This window comes from Simochromis diagramma, unplaced genomic scaffold, assembly GCF_900408965.1.
Source record: "Simochromis diagramma unplaced genomic scaffold, fSimDia1.1 OVJJ01000343.1, whole genome shotgun sequence".
Lineage (NCBI taxonomy): Eukaryota > Metazoa > Chordata > Actinopteri > Cichliformes > Cichlidae > Simochromis > Simochromis diagramma.
In genome coordinates, this window is record NW_024386831.1 from 14641036 (window position 1) to 14666664 (window position 25629).

Sequence of the window (25629 nt, forward strand, 5' to 3'; positions counted from 1 at the left end):
TTCTGCAACGAGTACTGTTAAAAGTTTCCATTTTATCCGCCCGAAGGTTTAGGTGAGCTCTCTGACTTTTAGGGTGAGCTTCCCACGCCTTTCCCTCCACTCCTCCTCGTGTCTGTGGAGAAATAGAGTGGAGGGTGGAGCGAGGAGAGCGGTGGGTTACAGTCCTGGAATGTGCGCGCGCTCCCGATCACTCCGTCTGTCCCAGCGGCGCGCCCGTGCAGACAGACAGAAGACTCGTGTGCGCGCGCAGCTCCGCGGCAGGTCTGGAAGTGCAAAGAGGAGGCAGGGGGAAAAAAAGCCGCTGGAGCGGGGGAATGATGGCGGTGAGCAAGGAGAAGGGACAACTTTGGTAGTGTGAAACTGAAACGCTTGACGAGTTTTAGAGGGCTAGCACGATGGAACAACAAAGAGGTGAGAGGCTGAGAAAGTTGTTCACCTTGGTGTGGTGTTTTATGTTGAAATATTGTCAACAACTCGTGCTGGAATTGCCACAATGAGTTGTCGAGAGCGAGATACCAACGTTCGCTCCTATTGAACTGTTGGCCGACTAAGCTGAAGTTGGTCGCGCTTTTTTTTTTTTAAATCAATGTTTGGCGGTGCCGACGTTTTGAGTAATGTTTAACCGGTTTAATTTGTTCAAAAAGAAGTTCGTAGTTCATTAAAGTGGCTTTAGAGCCTCATAATGTTGCTGTATCTTAGAGCTAATACACACAATCGGCTGTTCACGCTAACCTTTCCAAGTTGCTAGCCAAATGAAGTGCAACATAAGTTGCAGGCTTACCTGAAGCTACATTTCAGGCTGTTTTGATTTGAAAGTTGAACGACCTGTTTGCGTGCAGTTTCTAAAATAGCTAACGTTGTCGTTGTCTGTGGTGAGACCGCATTGTTTCGTCCATGCACTGATAGACTTTGCTCTGCTTTTCTCTCTGTAGGAGACTTTACTGCTTGTGCTTAGTTGATACAACCGTGCTCCAGAAATTCTCCGCCGGACCCATGACATCAGTTGTGTAAAGTTGTCGAGGGACAATTGCTCACCGTCAAACACTGTAACTCTCTCCAGAGCTGGATTTTAAGAGTTGTGTGCAGCGTAAACAAACAGAATGATCAAAGCGGAGAGCAAAGCAGGCGAGAGGAGCCTGAGGAGCGCGTCCCCTCACAGAAATGCATACAAGTCTGACTTCCACGCCATTAAGTGCTCCTTTGATGGGACAAAGTCCGAAAACGCGTCTAATACCTTTGCAAATGGATCCAGTGACAACCGGGAGGACTCAAGGGGGAGGCCTTTTGGGACCAGAGTGAACAAGATAAAGAATATATTCCTACAGATGGATGGTCAGCAACAGGAGAGCCAAGATGGGAAAGTGAATTTAAAGTCTGATGTGACCCAGGTGTCTCCACCAAAGGTGCAGTTTCCGGTCAGCACTCACAGACTTAACTTGAACAGTGCAGCAAGCCCAGAATCGCACATTTTGGATAAAACGCCCAAGGGAGAAGATGCTGAGATTGACAAAGTGGCCTTGGCAGAGAAGTTTTCTGTGACCAGAAAACTCTTTGAAAGGGGCATTAAAGAGCAGCCTGCCGTGGAAAAACAATCTCCAAACAGAGTAGTAAATCGTTTGTCACTTGGAAGTGCCTCTGATGAAGGGAAAAGCACGAGGAGAGTATCAGGATCAGAGACCACTAACAAATCGGAGCAAACTCCTTCACCTGCTGTTAAAAATCGGCCAGATGAGAAGACTGATATTGAGAAACGGCCTCGGGTGTCACTAAATGCGGGGCCCTTGTCAAAGAGGTTGGAGAATTATATAGTTGAGAATGACTCAGAAGACAGTAGCACAACATCTGCTAAACAACACAGTACCACTGCACACATAGTGCCTACCTCTCCAACAGGGGACACCTTACATAAACCTACATCTCCTGTTAAAGACACCGTAGACTCTTTCTCTGATGCCACTAACAAAAAGAGAGACAACAAACCAGCACCTTTAGGGACAAATATTGGGCCAAAACCAACATTTCCAGCTACCAGTTCAGCATCCAAATCAGTTTCTTTTACAACCGATGCCACCCACAAACCTCTCTCACCAGAGCAAACAAGCCCAGTTAGCCATGGTCACAAGTGCTTGACATCATCTGGTGATGGATTTAGTAGGACATCTGTTGACTCAGAGAGGGGCAAACCACAAAGTCCAACCCCAAGGGACGTGAAACAGCCTCTTCCATCAGCTGGTGGCTTACAGAATGACAACAGGGGCAAATACCCTGAAAAAGCCAAGAGTAATGACCGTGTAGCACGCAGTCCTGTTGGGGACAAGATTCCCAGTCAAAACTCCTCTTCAGAATCCAAAGGGGTGGGCATGGTACGTGCTGAACTGGTAGTGGTTCAGCATGAGTCCTCGGAAAGTGAGGAGAATGAAGATGAGAATAATGACGATGTGTTTGAGGCTCAGAAAGTTCAGCAACCCAAAGATCAGCAGTTAGACCTGAAAAGAACCCATGCTCCAGAAAAACTGAACTGTACCCCTGCCCACCAGGTCTTATTAAGAGATGACACAAAAGAGGCACAATGGACTGCAGAGGATGTAGGCGAAGGTACACTCTTAGAGGATAATGGGGAATTTGGGCTGAAAGAGAGAATGGAAGACAATGTAGTTGTGAGTCGGGATGGTGAAGACACACGTGACGTAGATGATGAAGCAGCAGCAGAAGAAGAGGGTGAGCTGGAGGAGCAGGTGGGCCAGGGCATACAGGATAGAGCTTCTCCAGTAGTGTATGGTATAGAAAATGCAGCGTTTGTGGATGACAGGGAAGTGGACCAGGTCCTCAGGGAAGAGGAGGAGGAAGATGAGGAGGATCAGATGTATGGGGAATACGATGACTGTTATGAGGTCCTTGGTTTGTCAGATGAGGAAGAGCCTCCCTTAAAAAGGAAAATCAAGTTCTCTACGGATCCCATTCTGGTAAGTATTTTGTGTTGTTTGCATCTGAAGCATTGTTGCTCATCTGAGACAAAAACAAAAAAACCTAAAACAAATTGCACAGCACCTTCATTATAAACCACCGTCGCACTGACTCAGCAGTGGTGTCTGACTGGGGTGTTTCCCAGAAGACACAAGACAAATGAGTGTATGCTCAGAATGAATGCTTTTGTTGGACTTGTTGACGTCACAGCTGCTGCACTGTATCATCAGATGAGTTTTGCCACAGCTGAGAAAATCTAAACGATGCTTCATTTAATCATAGGGTCAAGGAAAACAGGTAGTTTGACAACCATGTCTCCCTAATCCCCATGACTAATAGGGGAGCTGTTTGGGGATAAGGGGGGTAGTGGTTTTGTTTGGTCATATTTTTTTATAATAATGTTGACTTTGCTTAAAAGCGTCCAAGAGTAGGTGTTGCTGAACAAGACTGCAAGGAGGTAGACGCATAGAAACTGCACTGTACGAATTTTCTTTTTTTTTTAACTCATTTAGACAGGTTATTTTTTTGATCATGAATTATTTGTTTCTGTCATAAGGAATTTTTCATGTCTGTCCAACATGGATGTGCGTATTTATCCAGTTTGTCCAACAGCTCTTTTTGGTTGACCCTGGCTAACAGTAACACTTGTTATTTTTTATTTACATTATAGTCCACCTGAGTCTCTAGTTTTGTTGGTGTTGGTGAACATTGAGAGGACAATTGTAATTAACATATTTTTGACTTCTTTCTTATGACTCATCTCATTTTACCCAGAGATGGGGGTTTTCCAGGCTTAGTCACCACCTAAAGCACAGGTGTCAAACTCTGGCCTAATGTCATTTGGCCCGCGAAGCCATACCAAATTACTATTGGAGCAGGCCTACTGGTATTATACAGCTAATATATATATATGTTGTTTAGTATTAAGCTTTGCTTGTTCCATATTCAGTTTTTCAGCAAAACTTGTTTGAGTCCATAAGAAAAGATTCATTCTTATATCTAGAGGAAGATTTTTGTTTTTTCTTCAATAAATATTAATGTTAGCCCGCGACTTTGTTCCATTTTTTTAATTTTGGCCCACTGTGTATTTGAGTTTGACACCCCTGACCTAAAGGAACCTTCTAAACATTAATTCATGGACATTAAAGAGTCTGTGTCACCTTATTAAACTATTCAATTTTCCTGTTATTACCCACCACTGCATAAACACAAATATCAGTTATACTTGAGCAAAGGCATTGTCAATTAACAAGGCCAATTAAAAAAATTTAAATGCTAGTTTGTTTCTTCCTTTTTTTTTTTGTATTTGTTTGTTTTGGGTTTTGTTGGGGGGGGGGGGGTAGCAGCAAATTCCTCTGGGATGTTTCTCTTTCAGTCCCTGTTTTATAAAAAAAAAAAAAAAAAATTCCCCAAATAAGCAGTGGTGAATTTCATCTTCCTAGAGTAGGCACATAAGTGGGAATATACAGACTTCTAGACTAGGGGATAATGCATCACATTGAATTTAGATTTAGCAAAGACAACCCTGTACTATCATTTGTTTTATATATTGTAGAAGTTTGCACTCTTGTTTTTCAGCTGATGTAATCTCTTTTGGTATTGACACAGATCACGAGCGCAAACATCGCCACCTAGTTATTAGGGGGTGTGAAGCAGAAGTGATTTATTATTTTTTTTCCCGCTACTGATACTTAACTGTCATCATATCTCATCAACTTTTTGCTAAAACAGGGGAAACGAATCACACCAGCAGATTTCACACAGCATTTGAACAGCCCAGTGTTTATCCAGGCCTTGAAATGTGCTGTTATCTGAGGGTGTGGGGTCCTCCTCCCTATCCCAGTCATCCTGGTAGGGGGTCCTGAGAGAGGGGACCAGAAGCTGACCTGGCCTGAAGGGGACACAAACTGTGTGCCTTAGCCACCAAAGTCTAGCTATGACAGGAATAAACACAGCTTTATAGACACATGTCACAGCAAAACACTAAGCTGTCTTCTCTGTAGCAATTCACTGTCTGTAAAAGAGAACTCCTTGATATCAGGTTAAATTAGTTCATATGTAAGTTTGTATCAGTGGGCATCTGCAGGGCTTGTTCCAAATTTTCACATACTAAACTGCTGGCATGACACTTAAGTATGTGAACAATATGAAAATTATAGTCCTTTTAATATACTGTTTTCTTCTTTCGGCTGCTCCCTTTAGGGGTCACCACAGTGGCTCATTTGTGTCAATCCCACCCTAGCATCTTCCTCTATTACACCAATGCTCTGCATGTCCTTTTTCACTGCATCCATGAATCTTTGTGGTCTTCCTTTTTTCTTCCTGCCTGGCAGCTCCATATTCAACATCCTTTGGCCAGTATATCCACTATCCCTCTTAGCCTTGGACATCTCGTTTTCAGAAAACTGATTTATATATAATTCATTATATATAAATCAGTTTTCTCAACTAACGAATGAGTTACTTTGTTCATAACAAAAAAACAAGCGTGTCATAGTTTGCTAGGTCAAAATGTTTGCTTCACTGATGGTGCATCAGGTGGTGCATACATAGTCAATTCTGAAAAAGAACCACAATTTTGATCAATATGTGGCACATCTAACCAGAGCACTGATTGCTGTGTGGACAGCATGTGGATGCACATTATGGATATTGTCATCCATGATGTGGGCAAGTCGGCAGTGTAGTAAGTACACCTAGTTATTAATCTTACTTGGTTGACTCGCAACTTCTCACCCTTTGTCAGTGGCATAGGCTCCAGCCCCTCCTCAGGTGAATAAGTGGTTAGGTTGGATGGATTTTGATCAATGATGTTAAAATGAATTTCCCTGTTGATTTACATGTATGGACTAATGTTAGTTAGTATGAGTGCTGTCCACAATACGAGCTTGTTTTTGCTTCAGATATTTGAGACGTTACTTGACAAATAACTAAAGATATAAGTTGAAGATGATGCCTGTGATTTTTAGCTACATTTACAAGTATCACTCTGAGAAAAAGACAGAAGAAACCAAGTTTCTTACTTTTTTCCTCAGGCTATGTAAAGACTTTTTTTGGGTGACACCTTTGTGTGTACAGTTTAGCTAGCTCAGACTGAGCAGCATTCTCGTGGTAGAGAAGACTTGAGATTGGCAGCATTACTGTCCATAGATTTTTAGGTTGGTGATTTATTTATTTAGTTTGGGAAAGAGTTGCTAAAAGACTGAGAAAAGTGGTGGAACCTTTCACTGATGTCGCCAAGATGTCGATAATGACGTGACATGACATGATGATCATTGTCTGGAGTGAAAAGTATGTCAGACTTCAGGGCTGTGTGGTTAAATAGTTTCCCATTTGAAAACAAAAGATAATGAACGCCCAAATATAGAAACTGAAAACCAGATACCTTATGCAACAGACAAATATGTGATCAGGTGGATATTCTATGTGGCTCTACTTGGACTGTGATTCTTTTTGAAAAGTAGGGCTGATTGATGCACACACTGCATCATAGGGCAGGAGTTTGTTAAAACGATGATATCTGCCCGGATTTGGACCACAACAGCGTGGGCTGGTTGTGCTCTCATGATTGTCCCACAGCGAACATTCCTACCTGGAAAACTAAAGCCTTTTGCTAGCACAGCATCATTCTCCACTGTCTATTAGTCAGAGTTGGCACTGGGACTGAGTGCACTTGAGTTGTAGCTGACTAGGAGAGAGGAAGTTCTTTGTACTCTGCCTCAGAACAGTATTAACTCTCTAAGTAACCTGAGTATTATTGACGGAGGTGGTGTGCTGTGTGAAAGAAAGGTCCTCTTTATGAAGGAAAGACATGTCCAGTGTCAAAACGAATCACGCTGGATGAAGAGCTCTTCTAAGGCAGTCCAGCAACATGTAAAATACCAAATGCATTTCACGAATATGATACTCATGATGTTCTATATAAGACGAATAAAGGTGTTGAAAATAAAGCAGGTAGGATAGTTACACTTTAGTAGGACAAGGAAATGTTGCTGTGCTGTTAGCCTGTGAGGCCTTCTAGCTGAATCAGCAGGATAAAATGTTGCACTACTGCATTACAGGTCCCATATCATTAAAATACATTTCTGCTGAGAATTTTCTAAATGAAAGTACGAGTTGTGAATATGTAAAGTCTCTTACTCCCAGCAGTCTTTCAGCCCCTTTGTAACAAGAACGTTTGCATGCCAGTTTCCCCCTCTTTCTACTTAGAAAATGGGTAACTAATAGGCTGGAATTGAGCTAGAATTTACTGATAACGGCGTATCAAAGCATGCTGCTAACATGCACTACTGTGCATGGTCAGGAGCAAAATGTATTTTAGCAGACTTAAAGATCATTAGGAGTTTAACTGTAGGCTGTATTTAAAGTTGTTTTTTTTAGGTAGAAGCTTAAGCTGTTGTCAGACCACTCTTTATAAAAAGGAACTGAAGCTGTTGTCTTGGTTAAAACCATCAGTCTCTGCTGATAACAAAAACAGTAATTTTACCTTGCAGAATGCATAACTAGTTAATGTGTTGGTATGACTAATGTACAAACATGTTAATTCTGACTCGAACAACAGTAACCTGGTGTTCTGAGGTAATAGGAGTTTTTTGCTTTTCCCCCTTGAGTCTGATAGTTTCAGTAAAAGAAACCAAACATCATTGCCTGGTGCATCTAATGTGGTCAACATAATGATTAGCTTTAATCACTGTACACAGATCAGATCTCCAGGAAAATAAAATGCTGGCCATGAACTGTGGAAACTTGACCAATTTATAACCAATAGAGAAGAGTCGGGTGTTACTTGGACTTAATTTTGCTTTGTCCTTTTCACTGCAGCTAAACACAGCTGGCTTTCTGTTCAGTTTACATCTGTTTTGTTTTCTTCTCTCTTCTCTGCACTCATTTATATCATATTTCGATACAGCTGAATTCACAATCAGTCTCTTCTTACGGGCATATTTTTCTGCTCCTGTTGTTAGACAACAGAATAACAATGAAATGTTGACATTAATGTGGCCCATTTACACAAGGAAAAACTGCCAAAACACTGGAGTCATTTACCAAGGCACTGCACTGTTGAAGTCTAGTTTTTGTTACTGTGACACCAAACCTGACGGATGTTAATCTCTTAGTTTGGTACAGTTCTACAATATTATTGTGTCTTAGCATGTCCTCATTCAGAAAAACAAATTCTGAACAAGGACATGCCTATAAACCATTAAACAAATCTTCGTGTAGCACAGTATGTTTGTATAACCTGGATTTCTCATTCTTCCTGAACACTGTAATAGAGCAAAACATCAAGCATGATCAAATGAACCCTTTAAAATAAACAATCTCTCCTGTAGGTGTGTTAGCTATTTGGGGTCAAAGTCTGCAAAATCACTGTCGGGCCACATATTTTCTACATCTGTCCAAATTGTCACGGTTTTGTGTGTTGTGTTGCACACAAAGAAATTTGAACATTATACATAAGTGGTTCATAACACGCACAAAAAGGATCTGCACCTGCTGCTTTGCTGCACTTACAGAGTCACAGGAAGTGTTACTAGCAGTTGCTGGTCAAGTGACTGTATTGTCCTTTCTCAAACACACAGGGTGTGGTTTAGGATTGTACAGTTCATAGCACATCTTTCTTTGTTTGCACTGTTGATGATTACACTGTCCACATGGGTTGCCATCCAAGCACGCACCTCCTTTTATTGTTTGGTGTCCCATATGCCCGCAGTAAAGCTTTTGTTTGGGATCTTTAGACATTTCAACTGTCATGAAGATCACAGTTTAATGACTTTAAAATGAGGTGAAAAACCAGGAGAGCCAGGAGTGTTTCCCCCCCCCCCCCCCCCCCCATTTTTGCCAAGCTAAACGTAATTGAAGCAAGGCAGAAGGCTTGTCCTTCTAGTTGTATTTTACATAGAAAGTTTAAAAAAAAAAAAGGGGGGGGGGGGGGGGGTTGACATTAGGATGCTACCCTCTGCAGCCAATCCACCCCTTTATGCTTTCCATTTCCTAACTAAAATGGGTCTTGTGTTGGGGAATTTGTCTGACTTGGTCCCACCCTGATCCAACAAATGGAGGGGATTCGATTTTGCTCCAGCCACCTGGACTGGTGAGTGACTCTGACGAAACAGGGCAGAATACTAATGCCGTCAGCTCAATGCTGTTCATTAAACAGCTTGGCATGGGATGAGTCTTGATTGTGATGGCCTTAAACGGTTTCATTATCCCTTTACCAGCGAGCACATTTAACAGATGCTGTGTATATTTCACTCAAAGATAACTGTAGTTTTCAGAAGCTCTTGCTGTACAAAAGTGGCTTTTGTGCCATTTATAAACAAACCTGTTCAACCTGTTTATGTTTGCGCTCCTTTTGGAAATTTGACTCTGTTATGGCACTGTGCGCTTCTCAGACTCTACCTCTTCCTGCTGCAGTTCTTTACACTTTGAAGTCTAAAAAAGGCAAACTCAAACTTGACTTACAGTCAGTCATGGTGAACTCTACAAACTCATTTTAGGAGAATGCATGCAGGAAGTAGTAGATGCATATTTTTCTGTTTGCTGGTGCATTTACCCAGGATCACAGCACTGGGCCCCTTTGTTTTTTTTTTTTTTTTTCCCCATTTACTCTCTGATCTGTGCCAGACCACCACCCCAGCCCCATCTAGCTCCCACAGCATGTTTTGATTTGTTGTCTTTTTGTAGGTCTGCTTACATTATGAGCTCTCCAAATCAGTGGTCAGCCCTTGTTTTTTTTGTTTTTTTGCATTGGCAAAATATTTCTCTGGGTTGACTTTTCCTCACAGCTGCTGACTCATTTCCCACACTGGTATTCTGTTGTGGGGAGGGAAAGATGGAAAGGATTTCAGTTTGGGTGTGGGCATGTATCCATCTGTGCATGTGAGCCCACATGGAGAGAACAGACAACCACTACAGTTGTGGGAGTTGTTAAGATATCACATGTTGCAGACAGCTAGTGTATTGAAAGACATGGAAACGTATAGATGGCATACTTAAAGTACGTCTTATTTTATTAATTTACTAAAGAACCAAAGAACCAGAAATCAAAGAAAGGGGTCAATTAAGGGTAGAAGTAACAAAACACATGATCAGCATTACAGTTTTGTATTTTCTAAAGGTAGTAAATAAGTATTTATTTATAAGTTTTCAGTTTATGGTCATTTTTATTTCAAGTCCAGTTTTCTATTAAAATAAGAAAGTGTGATAGTTGAGCCTTTAGTTGTGTATAATAACCTTACATGTGATGCACTACTAAATGATGGCAAAATGTAAGCAAACTACAGTGTGAGGAGAGGCTGATCATTATCTTAAACCCACCCATATTACACAAACAGCTGTGATTGGCCCAGCATGAGCAAGTCTGTGTGGAAATTTGTTTGATCGGGAGGGGAACCGGAGCAAATGAAACACGAGCTCTTGGATTTGTCTGGTTCCCATGCGCACTAAATACCTTGTTCTGTATAAACTTAAAGGAATTTTTTTAGTTCTTCCATTCTTTGGTTTCTCATACTTGTTGGAGTCAGTTGTCTGATTGACATTTGCGTGTTTACATTTCAAGTGGTTACTGTGCTGGGCACGTTCTGCACATAAAATGAAAATGAATTTATCTGTCTGATCTGGAAACGGCGAGCTGTGTTTAAGGGTGTTTTTGTAAAGGGAGACGCTAATAAAGACAGATTTTTCTCTTTCTTGCAAAGAAGACAGCGGTTGAGTGATTAGGTTTCTGGACAGAACAGGACATTGTTTGAAAAAGGCCCAGGAGTCCATGGCAACAGGGAAGTCAGACGTGAGAGATCAGGGAAAGGTATGGGGTAGAAGCCAAGCTGCTCCTCAGCTAATGCCACGGACCAGGATTCAGTGGTGCTTGTTGCATTCCATTAACCTACATTTTCATCCCTCAACTACTAACTCTTTAAAGTATAAACCAAACAGTAGATTTTATCCTTAGTGAAGACTTTTGCTGAGTTCTGATAAATCCATGTAAACTTCATAAATTAATAGCTGTCACTTCTATTTATAAAGACAGTCACAGACTTGCAGTATTAGTAACCCTCATGTGTTTGAGTGGCTTGTTGTTAAATAGAAATATGTAAGCTTACACACAATGTATAGACACCTTGCTTTAGTTTGATGTAGATTTAAAAAAAAAAAAAAAAAAAAAAGACATGTGGGAAGGGAGCACAGGAATATTGATTCTACACCTGGAATAACATTATTTCAGTATTTTTTTTTTTAATTTTATTTAAAAAAGGGGTTTGAAATGTTAGACACTTGTGTTACTAGTGTAGCTAGTAATAGCGTTTCTTCCTAGACTATAAATCCATCTAGACTCCTCACAGTGGTCTCACACTGCAAAAGCTATTCAGATGTGGGTCTTTTGCATAGCACTGCTTAAATAAATAAATTGCTGGAGATATGTAATATAGCATGTAAAAGAACAGGTTCTAGGATCTTGGATATATACCCCATGCTTTCCAAAGCAAGATAATTGCATGTACTATTGCACAGCAGTAGTAACTTCTTGAAGTACTTAAAATAAATTATCCCCGTCACTGAGACAGGATCTAACAGGAAATGACTCTGCAGCACTGTCATGGTTATGTCTGAATGAAGCCGTGAGGAACATTAAGGTATAACTGACCTGTGTCTGAATTCCCCTCTGTAAAAGACTGCTAAAGGAAGCAGTGTTATGTATTCCATGTGTCCACTTTGATGATAATCAGTGGGATGTTGTAAAACAGAAATGGTTGCAGTAATTCACTCTGACAGATTTAACATAAAGCTTAGTGAGTTATTCGGGAAACTTGCTATCAGCAGTGTATTTGGGCTTCATCCAAAGGCTACATTGTGAGGAGAAAGAAAGACGGAGGAAGGATGAGATTGTTTGTGGTTGATTCCTCAAGTCTTGACATGCTGCAGGATCTAGACCTCAGTGGAAATGTTTATTTAATTACATCATTTAATCTGAAGGTAAATGTCTCAGTCAGTCTAATCCTATAGACTTTGTAGTTTCTGTTTTTTGTTTGTGTCATCTTTTGTTCTAGGATTCTTGTTTTAGTGTTTCCCAGGAATGTACACTAGAGCACAATACATCTGCTTAATAGTTACAAGATTCATGTGAAATTTTCTGTTTAAAAAAAAAATTGTTTCATGAGAATGCTCTGTTAATGAAACAAAAAAAACCTACATTTTTTAGAACCCTACATTTATATTTTGAGAAATTAATAATATTGGTTTTAATCTACAACACCAATTCTTTCTTCTTTTCTTTTTGCAACAGTCTATAAATATCTGGGAACAGCAGTGGAGGCAGTACAGCTCAGCATACGTACTTGTCTACTGTAAAGCCAAGCTGTTGTAATAGCTGCAGTATGTAGTTTAGTATTGTCTTGCTGAAATATCCGAGGCCTTTCCTGAAAAAGATGCCTTCTGGCTTAGAGCAGTTTTCTCTAAAACCTTTACATACCTGCGTGGATGTACTATTAAACACTGACACTGGCATCATTATAACTCCACCCAGATTAAGATTAACAATGAATGCCAAGCAGGGGGGTTATCTTACCAATGCATAATCAGGCATTAGCTTCTGATGGAGTCTGCTAAACTGTAATCTACTTCTTTTTCTTTTCTTCTTTTAAAAACAGTAATGTTATATCTGTAATACCAAATGTAATTTGCTGTCTTCACTTTATGGCATTTTGCTGGGAAAAAAATTCTCTTGTTTTAATCAAAGTATTTTTGGGTTACATATTTTAATAACTGAGTGACCACAGATGGCGATCAAAGTCCATTTTTCCCAGTATTATGCTGCTCACTTTGGCTTGACCGTTGTTGTTTTTCGAAGTGGATTATGAATATAATTTCTGCTAAATGGATAAATGGAACTTGTTGTCTTGCTGTGTGTTTTAAACCATGGGGCTGTTTCCGAGCCCTGGATAATGCCTGCTAACCAAGGCTAATGTTTTTGGGGGTTTTTTCTCCTGTGTCTCTTTTTCCTGTGCTGATGGCCGCACTTGTCGTCTTTGAATATTGATCATTGCTACATCCACTGCTTGGTTCCCCCAGCTGTGCCCCACTTTCCATGCTGCTCTTGTTCTGACATACGGCTTGTGTGTGCTTTATAATTGCACACACATGCTGCCTTTGGGACGCATCCAGTACTTTGTGAAGCCTGCTTGCAAAGTTCACAACTTCTTACATAGAGCATGTTTTAAAATGTCTCTTGAGCTTTAGTGTCACTGACATTTTACTTTGATTCAAGACATGAAGATCAATACTATAAATGTAAGCTACTATATATCCTAAGTTAAACCCAATGGTGACAAAATTGGTGAAAGTGTAACAGAACTTGAAAGAGCAAATGTTAGTGAAACTGGTCCAAGTCAACGGGTTCAGCTGTCGCCCAGCACGTTGTTACAGTTAAGTAGTGAGTGAACTGATGACTTATTTTCTCTAGCAAAGATCAGTGCATGAGTGAAATTCCTTCTTCCCCAAACCATATCAAGAATGTGTCCTTGTTAAGCTTGCCAAGATTTATTAAAAAGAAACAAAAAAAAGCCTGTGCCTGTGAGGATCCTGTGGATTTAACTGATAAATTTGTGTGATGCTTATCTGCCAGGTCAGGACGTAGAACGACTCTGTTGATGCTATGGACTATTTTTCTTGCCACAGGTTTTCAGTACCTTCTCTAATGAGGAATACGATCGGCGTAACGATGATGTTGACCCAGTTGCAGCATCTGCAGAGTATGAGCTGGAGAAGAGGGTGGAGAAGATGGACGTGTTTCCCGTGGAGATTGAGAAAGGTGGGTTTTCCATAACTAAATGAATAAATAACACATATTAAAGAATAAGATAAGTTTGTTCTCCAAAGCCAACCGTATATTCACAGATCTTAACAGTTGACCATTGTAACTTTGGAATAGATTTGCATTAATAGTATTTATGACAGTCAGCAGTTTCTTTAATCAAATGATGGCGTATGGTGTGCATAGACCTAAAAACAATTTTGCAAGGATGTGTTGACATTGAAAATATAAAGAGAGGTGATAGCTTGCCAAAAATTAATGTATTAAAATATTATTAAATTTAACTCTATGTGCCAAAGCTTTACATCTGCATCTTCCAAGTATACACATGGCATGAAGCTGCCAAACCCCCCCACAAGTCAACGACACTCCGAGAGATTGTATTCAACACCAGCAGTTTCACAGGTTGACGATAGCACAGGCTACAGATGAGCTCACCCAGTCGTTTATGTTTTCACATGTGGAGGCTATCTAGAGTTAAAAGGTGTGAATTCAAGTTTGCTGTTATGCAGTTCTTTCTACCCATTCTTTAAAATGTGCTTATTTTCTCTTTATCCAGGAGACAATGGGCTTGGTATCAGCATAATAGGAATGGGAGTGGGAGCTGACCAGGGTCTGGAAAAGCTTGGGATTTTTGTGAAAACCATAACTGAGAGTGGAGCAGCTGAGAAAGATGGACGGTGAGTCACACTGCTCCAACCTTCTTCTGATTAGACTTCGAAGAAAAAAATGCATAAAATGCACCGTGTACTACACCAGTGTAATGTCACACAGCTACTGACACACCTGAAAAAACATGTCTATTTATAACTTTGCAACGAAGCTAATGGAAATACTCAAGAAATTCTCCACTTTAGTAATCGTTCGGTTTCTGTTTGATATTTAGATATCAGATATAGATATTCTGTGATATTTAGATGTGTTTTATTGTCATCTAAAGAAGGGGTGTGTAATATAACTCCCCATTTGAAGTACTTTGAAATACTCCATTTTGTGATCACCTCATTTTCTGTCTTTAGCATTCAGGTCAATGACCAGATAGTGGAGGTGGATGGTATCAGTCTGGTGGGAGTCACTCAACTGTTTGCTGCCACAGTGCTAAAGAACACCAAAGGCACAGTCAGGTCAGTTCAAACTCCAAAACTTTAATTAAAAACAACTTTAGTTAAAATACCTTACTGGTAACAAGAATGTATCGCTGTTATCTTAAAATATTAAAATAAAGCTAGTAGTTGAGTCTGTGTTTTTCCCATAAGAGGTCAGAGGTGAGGTGTGTTTGTTTTCTCTTTTGAGGAAAGGTTGCACAAAGTATGCATTATATTACTGATTTATCATAGGAAAATCAAACACCCCTGCGTGACACGGGGAGGCCTGAAATGTAACCCAAAATTTGCATTTCCCCCTAGTAGGCATAACAGATGCTCTGCAGTGTGGTATTTCAAAGCAGCATGTAAAGTATTATGATAAATAGTTTACTAACAAGGTTAGCATTAACAGGTTTCTGATTGGTCGGGAGAAGCCGGGAACACAAAGCGAGGTAGCCCGCCTCATAAGTGAGACACTAGAACAGGAGAAGAACCAGCAGCAGCAGCAGGAAGACCTGGATGACCCATATGAACATTCAACAGAAGAGGTGAGTCAGCTGCTCCTTCACCCCTCTCATATCTTTAAGGGATTAATCATTGGTCATCCTTATGCTATATTGTTGTCACGTGGGATGAAAGATAGAGATGTGAAAATTCCCATAGTGATGACATGACATCATTAAAGTACTGTGAACAGAAATTGTAAAACCATGTTGTACATCAGACCGTCCAAAGAAAAATTAAGCGTCTGCTGCTTGAAAACTGGTAATTATTATAAAGCTCACATGCCACGATAATAGCACTATCTCCTTTTGCCACACCCTGACCTATCCCACTCAGCTCAACCAGCAAATGAGCAGCTGGCTGTGAGTAAACCATGTGTCACCATTCGGCTGTGTTGGAAAGTGTTCATTTAACTACCATCTGTCTGCTGGAGTTGTGAAATGTTTGCTTTCTGAAGTTCAAGCTGCCACAGGCCTGAGCTTTTGCAGCAGAGAGAGCGAGAGGATATGCAGTGCAAACAGGAGGTTTTCAGGCACTTTTTTAAAGTGATCCACATTGTTCTTAATTTTTTTTGACTCATTCTAAGATGGATTAAATTCATTCACTTAATTTTAAACACTGTACTCTTATCAAGCATAGCAACCCCACCCCCCTTTTTTTTTTTTTTTTTTTTTAAAGCGAATACCATGTTTTAAGGGTTGATTCTGAGAAAAAGGAGCACAAAATTCCAGTATTCATTTAATTATTAATTTAATTCATAGCAGTTGCTCACGCTGTAACAGTTCTAAAACTGAGCAGTACAGCTGTCCAGAATGTCACATCCGCTTCCGGTGATTTCCCATGTGGAGCTGTTAATGGCAGTTTAAGCATGCTCGAATGGTGAATTCACCTCTTTGTTTGTGATCAGTTAATGATCACGTCATTAGGCTTGGCTCAAAAATAAATAAATGCAAGTGACATTTTCTTTCCTTGAGATATTCTTTTTCTTTTGTTTAAATTAATTTCTTTGAAAGAAAAGCCAAGGTATGAACTAAAATTGTGTCATCACAGTATTTACATTTGTTACTGCAGATAGGCGTAGTCAACCTACAGGTGTTTGAATATGATAAAATAATTACAGTGTTTCTTCCAGACTGTGGCAGACATTGGGATCATTGTTGACACATGCTAACCTTTGTCCTGTGCACAGAGGGTGTGTTGCTGTTGGCAATATCAAATGTCATGTGTGATATCACATTTTAGGAGGACCGGTATGAAGACGACGATGGAATGGATGAAAGGATTCTGGGATCCAATTTCTCTCCTGGGCGAAATGTAGAGGTGTTTGAACTCCCTGATTCGGAGTCCCTGTTTATGCCGACCAACATGAACAGCTCTCAGATGGCCTTCAAGTTTAAAGAGGTATTACTATCGACATTTGGTTATTTAAAGTTAATACTCAAGTGTTTAATGAACATAATGTAGGTAACAAAATATTCAATTTTCTTTTTCCCCCAGCTCCAGCTCAAACACAACATTGCCACGGCTGAAATAAACCAGTTAAAAGAAAAGGTATGGTGAAGCTCTTAATGTAACATATAACATAATACAGTAGTAATAAAAACTTAAGTTTAAATAATATGTACCATGCCATTTTTATTAAAAAAAAAAAAAAAGAAACCAAAATAGAAAAAGTTGAGTTTCTTTTATTGCTCACCCATGTCTGCAGTAATATGTATTTATTTATGTATTTATTTTTGGCCAGATTTTTAAGTTATCATCTCAGAAGTCTGAGTTAGTAAACCTTACATACCCCAAAGTTTGACTTGTGGAGAAAAAAAAAACACATTCAGAATTTGTGACGTGTGTCTTTTTAGTCAGTATTTAACAAATAAAATAACACTGCTCATCTATTAAGTTATTTTACCAACCCCAACTAACATTCACCATCTCTCTGCACAGCTAATGGCAGCAGAGGAGGATAAATCGGTGTGGGAAGCCAGGGAGTCTGAACTGGAGCTTAAGATTGAGGAGAATAATGACAAGATCCTTAAGCTGGAGAATTACTGGCTGGAAGCCCAGGCTCTGTGTAAGACTGTGAATGAACAATTAGCTGAGACTCAGACCCAGTATGAGACCCTGGACAAGAAGTACAACAAAGCCAAGAAACTGCTTAAGGATTACCAGCAAAAGTAAGTTTGTCATAAATTACAAAACACTGTTTAAAAAAACCATCGCTGTTGAATTCAGATGTTTATAAAAGTTGGTTTAAGTTGGTCAAATCTGATTGAAGCAGTTCATGAGCAAATGTGAGAAGGATGCCTTTCTGTTGTTTCAAACTATAGAATTGTTATTACAGGATATACAGATAATACCAGTTGTGAACTGAACATTTGAAATTGCATACATTGAGCTCCCCAATTGTGATTTGATCACCCACAATGCCTGTTAGCACCAAATATGAACAGAGCTTAACACTGTAACTGGAAGCAAGTACTAGAGGGAGCCAGGGGGATTTCCAGTAACAACACAGTACTTTACAACCAAATGGACATTTATTAACAGCCATACTGTTACGTTATAACGGAGGTATTTCACTATCTTCGTTTTATACAGAGTGCATTATCAAAACACCCAGAAGGCAATCGTTTGCGGTGCATCTTAAAATATTTTTTGGAAAACTGTTTTGGTCTAAGAGAGTCATCTGAGAGTGTGTGACAGCAAATAATGTCTCTGTGTTGTGTGGGAGAGTGCTTATTTATTATTTGCATGGATTTACATCACTGACGTCGCTTGAGATCAACCATGTAACTCAGGGATGGTGGGAAGATGTTGGAAAAGAGTATATGTGTAAATTAAGAGTATATGTAAATGTGTCTATGCATTAAAAAACAACAGAAAAAACAGTTGGGTCTAAACTTAGCCTCTTATTTTGTGATCCTCCGCAGAAAATATCTCTGTGGAATTGCATGGTTTAGTGATAATCACATGAAACTGAACATGTTTATAAGCTTAAATCCTGATGGGAGCCACATTTCCTTGTTTCCTCCCCAGAGAGATCGACTTTGTGAAGAGAGAGGAGGAACTGAAAAAAAGTCTAGATGAAAAAGACAAGTGGTACAAGGAGCAGCTGGAGAGCTTGCAGAACAGAGTAAGACTGCAGCTCAAAAAATAAATGCTTATATATAACCAGACTTGTAAGATACTGAAATGAACCAGAGTGTGATGCTTTGTCCACAGATAGCTGTCCTGGAGTCCAGAGGAGCTCAGTCAGCTTTGGAGAGTCAGATTGTTCAGGAATCTGCTGCAGAGGATAGACTGAGCAGCCAGCACTCGGTCACACACACACAGTCTGTTGACTCAAATCTAGGTACCAAAACTGAAGTGTACATGTCACACTTTTATTTTGAGATCTGTAAATCATTCATAAGTACAAATAAACTCTGAACTCTTGTAAATTGCTGAAAAGGTGTGCATTCGTTTTTTTCTCTGCTATAGAAAAAGACTGGAGTGAGCTGCTTCCTGAAACGGAACGCCTGAACACCAGTGCACACAGAGAAAAGGCCCTGTTGGCTCAGAAGTCCAGGCGTCAGCCTCCGTCTCGGAGCAAACTGAAGGAGAGTCTTGCTGTGGCTTCGTCATACTCACAGGTCTGAAAGAAAAAGCTTGTGATCCTGTCAAAGAGCATAATATCGGCATGTGATTGAACTGTAAGCCATGTGAGACCACTTCTGTCCAGAAGATGTTTAAACATACTGACAGACTAGGGAATGTTGTTCTTTTTCTCTTTTTTTAATAAACAATATAATAGTGCGCCATTATACTGAGACAGACAACAGCCAAACATTACTTAGAGGCAGAGCTTATATAAAGCTATTATATAAATAGCTTTTATCCCCTCTTCCTTGCATTGTCCTTGTAAATTATGGTTTTGGTCCCAACAGGAAAGTGACGGCGAGGACGAGCAGGAGGAGCTACAATCTCCCTGCAGGAGGAGGTCCATCCAGGAGAGTCTGTCCCTCCCAGTGCCGGTCTTCTACCCTGGGAATGGACAGAAAGATGATCCAGGCGAGACTAGAGATGGTTCCAGGAGTAAAGGAGAGCATTCCAATAGCCCATCTCTGTCCCCATCACAGGGAGAGAGTGTTGAAAGCATTGAAAGTTCCTCTTTGTCGCCTCAAAAACACAGCTCATCACCACAGTCTCCTTCTGGTATCACACGAAGTGCGAAGAAGAGGGAGTCCAAAGGCAAGATCAAAGATTCCAAAGGTATGCAAGGTCTGTTTTGAGATGTGTGGAATAGCAAGGCTTTTTCTTGCATTGCTCCCAAGACTGAAATGTATTGTTTCATTACAGAGGAGTTTAATGAGCCTTCAAGTGGAGGAAAGCCTAAAAGAAGATTTCCAGACTTTGGGTAAATATCCAAATCAATCACTATTGTATGTGTAAGCTTTTGGCTTTTTAAACTAACTAAATGAATGTTTCCAATGATCGAAACAGGGGTCTCAGGAAGTCGGGTGGAAAAGGAAGAAAACATGAGAAAGACGCAATGAGGGCATCTTTGGACAGCAGGTATTTTATGGCTACTCACAGTTGAATCTAGTTAATAAAAAAATAATGAATATATTTGAAAATGTCTGATTTGTTTATGGGGACGTTGCTTTTGCCACATTGGAAGGTGAACAAGATTTTAATTTTGCAGTATTTATAGAAATCCTGTTTGGTTTTCTTCATTGTTGATTCCAAATCTTCCAAAGGTTTGCTTGCTCATTACTCAAATAGCTGGTGTTTATTAACAATTATTAATTTTATAGAATGTGGCACATTTTCAGCATAAACACGTGTAAGTTTGTGTCTCTCTAATTACATTTAAACTTTTCTTTTATGACCAGGGGGTCAGCAGAGTTACTAGAGGAATCTGGAGGGAACCTGTCCCCTGCAGAATCAATGACCTCCATCCCCACGTGTATGCCTTTCTCCTGGTTTGGAGACAAAGACAGGGACCGAGACAAAGAGCCCTCTTCCTCCAGCAACAGCCTGGCATATGCTGCCAATGAAACTGGCAGCGAGCAAAGTCAAGATCGCAAGAATAAGGTATGAAGTTCCTGAAAATGTATGTAAAGAAGTAAACGTGGAATATAGAGAAAATATTTGTATCGAGCACAGCCTTAATAGATTAACACTGTTTTATGGAATTTCACTTGAACTTTAAAGAGAGTGACCAGCTCTCAGTACTGATGGCTTGACTGTAGTCTTATCATTATTATATAAAACAGTGTTAGGCTGACTTCCTGTTGTGGGCTTGTTCTTCAGATACACTGTGCTTTCCAAAGGCTCTAATAAGTAGATCCACGAGTTTGCCATTAGAGAGACACATCAGTGAGGGATTTGGTTCCCTTTTCAGTAACTTTGGAAGTAGTGACACATCAGCTGCCCCCAGTGAAAAGTCTGATTTTCATTTAAGGCTGTGTGGTTGGATTATTCCCAGAATGCTCTTTAATGAGATCATGATTGCACCAAAAGGAGATTACTGGGAAAAAATTTGCTTTTGGTTCTATTGCTGTGTGCTTTATGGCATTTTTTCCTTTAAACAGACAAATCTCTCCTGGTCCTCTTTATTCAGTCGCTCGTTAGATTTGGTACAGTATGCACATTTTTGTTTCACCTTTGGTTTTAGATGACACAGTAGAGAAATACTAACAATCATAGCTCTGGATGCCTAAATTCTCACCTCAGCTGCATCCCATGTATAGTGCACAGTTTTATTTTGTGTTTTTTGTAGTGGGTATGTGGTACTGTTTCAGGAAACTTTTGTCTAATTTTCCTTCGTTATAGCTGAGAGAGCCTTCTGGCTTTTATTAAATGAAACGGAGAAGCCAAAACTAGTTTCCAGGGATTGTTGCGCTGGCTAATCAGAAATCTACTCAGAGATTTGTGTGAAAATCCAACACTCACTGCTACCTTGTAACTAACAGTCTTAAAATTTAACTGCATATGAACTTGCTCTTAGTTGGTGCAACAACCTGGAGGCCTGGATAAAAATTCCCTCTCTCTAAATTTAACCCAGAGTTGAGTCTGCATTATATCTAAGAATGATCCAAGCATCAAATTAATTAAAACATTACCCCATACCTGAATAATTGTGTGTTTGTGTTCTAGTGTCAGCTGTGGTAGTTCAGAAGTTGTCGATGTAGTTTTGGTGGTGGATTGGTGTTAGTCTAGCAGCTTCAGTACTTCTTACATAGTCAATCCTTCCACATGTTGAAGATCACAGTCAATCAATGCCTATAATCAATGACATGGACTGCTGCCATAGTAATAAGATTAAATCTTAATTTCAGTCTTAAGCGAGACAACCTAGCTTTTAACCTTCATACTTAATGCTGTTTGTTTGCCTCTCGTAAAGAATTGCTGAGTGGTGCTGTGTTACTCTAGTAAACAAGTTCCTTGTTTCCACTTGTTCCAGAGTTTTTCAGTCATAGATGATTCTAACCCTGCCAGTCCCAGTTCAGACATCTCTGGGTTAGTTGCTGAACCCAATCTGTCTGGGCGCTCACACACTTTAATCTTCTCTTCCAGCGAGGTGAGTGCTCTCCTTGTTGCACAGTCACAAAAGCCGTGTGGGACGCCTTGATGCTGCTGAAAGGGGACATTCTCAAGCATGCTCTTTGAGCTTCGCCCTCCTTTCATAGTACAGATTAAGTCATGAATGGAGAGGGAATATAAGAGAGCTGCATGTGTGCCTGTTAAATCTTTTTGTTTTGTGTTACAGTGAGTCTTGTGGCTTAGCTTTTTCTGTTAGCTGATGTTAATAGTTTGAACTTGTGCAACCAGTGCTTCGTTTGTTGTTTTTTGTTTTTTTACAAGCTTTGGCAGCGCACAGAACGTTGTTGACTGCTCCGCTGCCTGTTGAGTGATGTTTCACTGTCTGTTTTTTCTGATGTCGTCAATTCTTTTCAGGTGTCTCAGGAAAACATAAAGACATTGACATGCATCAGAGTGTTGTTGGTACTTTGCTGTCTTTGCACGCTTTTGTTTTTCTTTCTGAGCTAGATTAGGAAATGCAAATCAACTCGTAGGACATGTCCTTTTGTTGGCTTTCTTCGGGTGTCTCGACCAGCTCATAATTCCTGGCAAAATTTTCTCACCTACACAAAGTTGCAATTTTAGCTTGCTGACATTTTTAGATCTGTTGCTCAACACCCATCACTATACTTTGCATTACACAAGGCAACACAAGCCCATGGCATTATTTAGTCGATGAACATGAACTAAACATCTTTATTCTGTATAATGTATTTTCCCAGCATTTCGAGTCATAATCTTTAAAAAAAAAAAAAAAACATGTGGCCCAAAAAAAAAGGTGGTATAAGGGTGGTATAAATTCTTTGCTGCTCTAACAGAAGCAACAGTATGAGGATTTTAATATTTGTTAATATGTTTCCTCTGCAGACTTTGGATGACGAACCAGCAGCCACAGGAAAAGAGTATCAGTGGCAGAACCGGCCAGTGTCTGATTGGACCAATCAACAGGTCTGTCACTGGTTGATGGGCATGAATATGGACCAGTACACACCCGAATTCACCACTAAGGGAGTGGACGGCCAGCAGCTCTTACACTTGGACAGCGACAAATTAAAGGTAAAACACAAAATTCAAATACAGCACTTACAAATGAGTCAGTGTTGTAGATTGATCAAACAAAGTTTGTTATAGAAAAAAAATCTTCAGTCAGGTCAGCCTGTGACTGCCACCTTGTGGCCAGATTTAGGTTTCACATTTCTAACTGGTGTGGGGTTAAAGTCATGTCACGAAGCGTATTAGTCAGACTGTGGTGTTTATAAGACTAAATATTTGTCTGATTTCACTGCTACATTTGCATTTCATATAACACAAGTTTGAAACTAAAATATGTTATAAAAAGTATATTAAAAAAAGTTGTTTCTTTGTAAAAGGGCAGCGTTAGAGCTGATTTAGACTTCTGCAGTGAATCTTTGTGGAGCCTACGATATAACCTGTGTAAGAGGCCAACATCGTGGACAGCATTTATGGGGGGGTGGGTGTGTGGCATAAATGCCTTGTGGTCATCACCTGGTGTTTTATATTCAATGGCAGCTCATAGAAACAAATAAAACTCCAGGACTTATTTCCCTCCTGGGTCCTCACTCTTTGATGTGGTCAGGTTTTTGTTCCTCAAGCTTTCCCACTTTACATTCCCTCACATGCATCCTGGTGGTTTCAGCAAACCTTCCTTTAAACATTTGCTGGCATATAGTCCTTACATTGAGGTAATGATTGTTATTTACTCAGTGATAAATTCAAAAACTGCTGTGAAAAAGTAGTCCCTAGTAGCACAGGAGAGGTTTGCAGTGACAACACACGGACGGCAACAATTTCTCCATTAATCCACAGTTAGCGCTGTCTCTCTACGAAACATGTCAATTTGAAGATCCCAGGTTTTTTTTGTGATGTTTTCTGACAGTTAACATAATTAAATTATGATGAAATAAATGGTTTGAAATGTCCTAATTTTGAAATGTTTCAGTAATGGTATGGAAAATGTGGTGGAATTATATTTACCCCAAGTCTGTGCTTGATTTATTGATTTATTTTTAATTTCCTTTTCTGTCAGGCACTTGGAGTAACGAGTCAGAGTGATCGCTCAACCATCAAGAAAAAGCTGAAGGACATGCGGAAGGCCCAAGAGAAGCTGGAGAAGCAGCGGGAGAAACGAGAGAAGGAGGTTCGACGCAGTGCAAAACTGCCCCTGTCCAGTGACTCCGTCTGCTGAGGCGTCACTTCGGCGATTATGCATTGCATAAAGTTCATCAACATCACAATCCGGAGAGAAATGTTTTGTTTGTTTGTTTTTAAAATAACGTGACATTGTCCATGCCGGCAGCCACAGAACATATCCGTGCCAGGAGCAGCCCTGTGCTGTGATTTATGTTTATACTGTTTGTTTTCTCCAAAATGCATCATCAAAATCAAATTTTAACTCAAAGATGGCAAACGTCAAAACGTTTTCCAAAAAAGAGATCCTAGCCTTTTTACCACTAAAAAGTCAGAAGTGATAATTATTAAAGTCTGTATTGAGACATAATGTAGTTCCTGCAGATCATGCACACATTTACCTATCGAAGTCAAATGTATACTGATTTTTTTTTTTCTTTTTTTGTTAAAGCATTTTATATTTTTTCTAAAATGATATGCCCGTTTCAGTGTTGAACGGTTAATGTACAGGTGGATAAAAGCACTATATTTGTCTTTTAAGCTTCAAGGGGCTACAAGGTTTTAAATGTATAAATGAGTTTTATACATGTGCCTATTAACTGCATATCTTTTTTTTTTTTTTTTTTAAATTTTTACTTAAATATCATTGTTCATTTTATATTATCAAAAATTTTCTACTAAGTAGAATAGCTAGGCCATCATTTTTGCTGAATGGAAAAGCAAAAAGAAATCAAGCTGGGACAAGGTGAATGCTGCTCTGCTGTCCCCAAGTCTGTGTCGTTAGTGATGCTCCATGTAAATACAAACAGCGTGCAGGTCTGCTACACATGCACCTCACTGGTCCATTAAACAGCTTGTGACAATGACTTGTGGGAGGCGGGATTTGAGGTCTAAACAGTAAAGAGTTCACCGCGAAACCGAAGTGCTTCCTTTCCTCTCGAGCATGACTCCACGTTGCGTATCGACTGAGACATTGGACTGCAACCGCAAAATCAGAGAAATGTTTCTTGGTGTATACAACGTCAATAAACTAATTTTCACTTTATGTGGCCTGTGTGCTTTTATGTTGCTGCTCTTTCAAAAAGCAAAGCTTGTATGCACAACAGTCTCAGGGTTAGCTTCACAGACCTGAGTCAAAACCCACCCAAGTAACAAGGTGAATATTCGACTGATTGCTTAAGATGTTGCTACAGCTTTTATACACAGCTGCAGACTATTAAAGTCTGCTTTAACCAGATGTCTGTGATGTAGCTCATCTGGCACACAATTCACAGGTGAGTGTAAAGAAAGTGATGTTATTGTCATCGTTGGTTTGCTGTAGCTGAGGCAGTTTGCAAAAGTCGTATCCAGCACTAGTTTCATTCGACTAATGAGTAGTAGTGAGTCTTGAGAAAGTAAAGCCATTTTTCTCTTGGACTCAGTTTGTGTGAAAACTTGTTATGAGATCACTGTGTGCAAGTCCAGTTACATTCTGACCAATATTGTCAGCAGTAACAAAACGCCTCATGTGGCAGCACATCAGTCAATTGGCCGGATGAGTTAAACATGTGACAT

The 25629-nt window shown here is 39.9% G+C and overlaps 1 protein-coding gene across 3 annotated transcripts; it reads left to right on the forward strand.

Moving 5' to 3' along the window:
* The first annotated feature begins 229 nt into the window (after positions 1-229).
* ppp1r9ala (protein phosphatase 1 regulatory subunit 9A-like A) lies at positions 230-25120 on the forward strand. 3 transcript variants are annotated; one of them, XM_040028101.1, is made up of 20 exons: positions 230-411; positions 933-2963; positions 13639-13771; positions 14334-14454; positions 14794-14898; positions 15272-15407; positions 16606-16764; positions 16861-16914; positions 17305-17534; positions 18397-18493; positions 18583-18712; positions 18841-18992; positions 19287-19611; positions 19699-19756; positions 19843-19914; positions 20235-20436; positions 20937-20981; positions 21809-21925; positions 22795-22983; positions 23975-25120. In XM_040028101.1, the coding sequence occupies exons 2-20, from the start codon at positions 1101-1103 to the stop codon at positions 24131-24133; spliced, it is 4347 nt and encodes a 1448-aa protein (XP_039884035.1). In that variant the 5' UTR covers positions 230-411; positions 933-1100; the 3' UTR covers positions 24134-25120. The 3 variants fall into 3 exon arrangements, with proteins under 3 accessions (XP_039884035.1, XP_039884036.1, XP_039884037.1); XM_040028102.1 differs by lacking the exon at positions 20937-20981 and having other exon boundaries at positions 23975-24133; XM_040028103.1 differs by lacking the exons at positions 20937-20981; positions 21809-21925.
* Positions 25121-25629: the final 509 nt, after the last annotated feature.

Bases quoted from the DNA above. Each gene is read 5' to 3' on its own strand.
- ppp1r9ala (XM_040028101.1), top strand. From the start codon at position 1,101: ATGATCAAAGCGGAGAGCAAAGCAGGCGAGAGGAGCCTGAGGAGCGCG. The intron at 16,765-16,860 runs GTATTACTATCG...TTTTTCCCCCAG, and splicing joins TGGCCTTCAAGTTTAAAGAG to CTCCAGCTCAAACACAACAT. The intron at 16,915-17,304 runs GTATGGTGAAGC...CTCTCTGCACAG, and splicing joins TAAACCAGTTAAAAGAAAAG to CTAATGGCAGCAGAGGAGGA.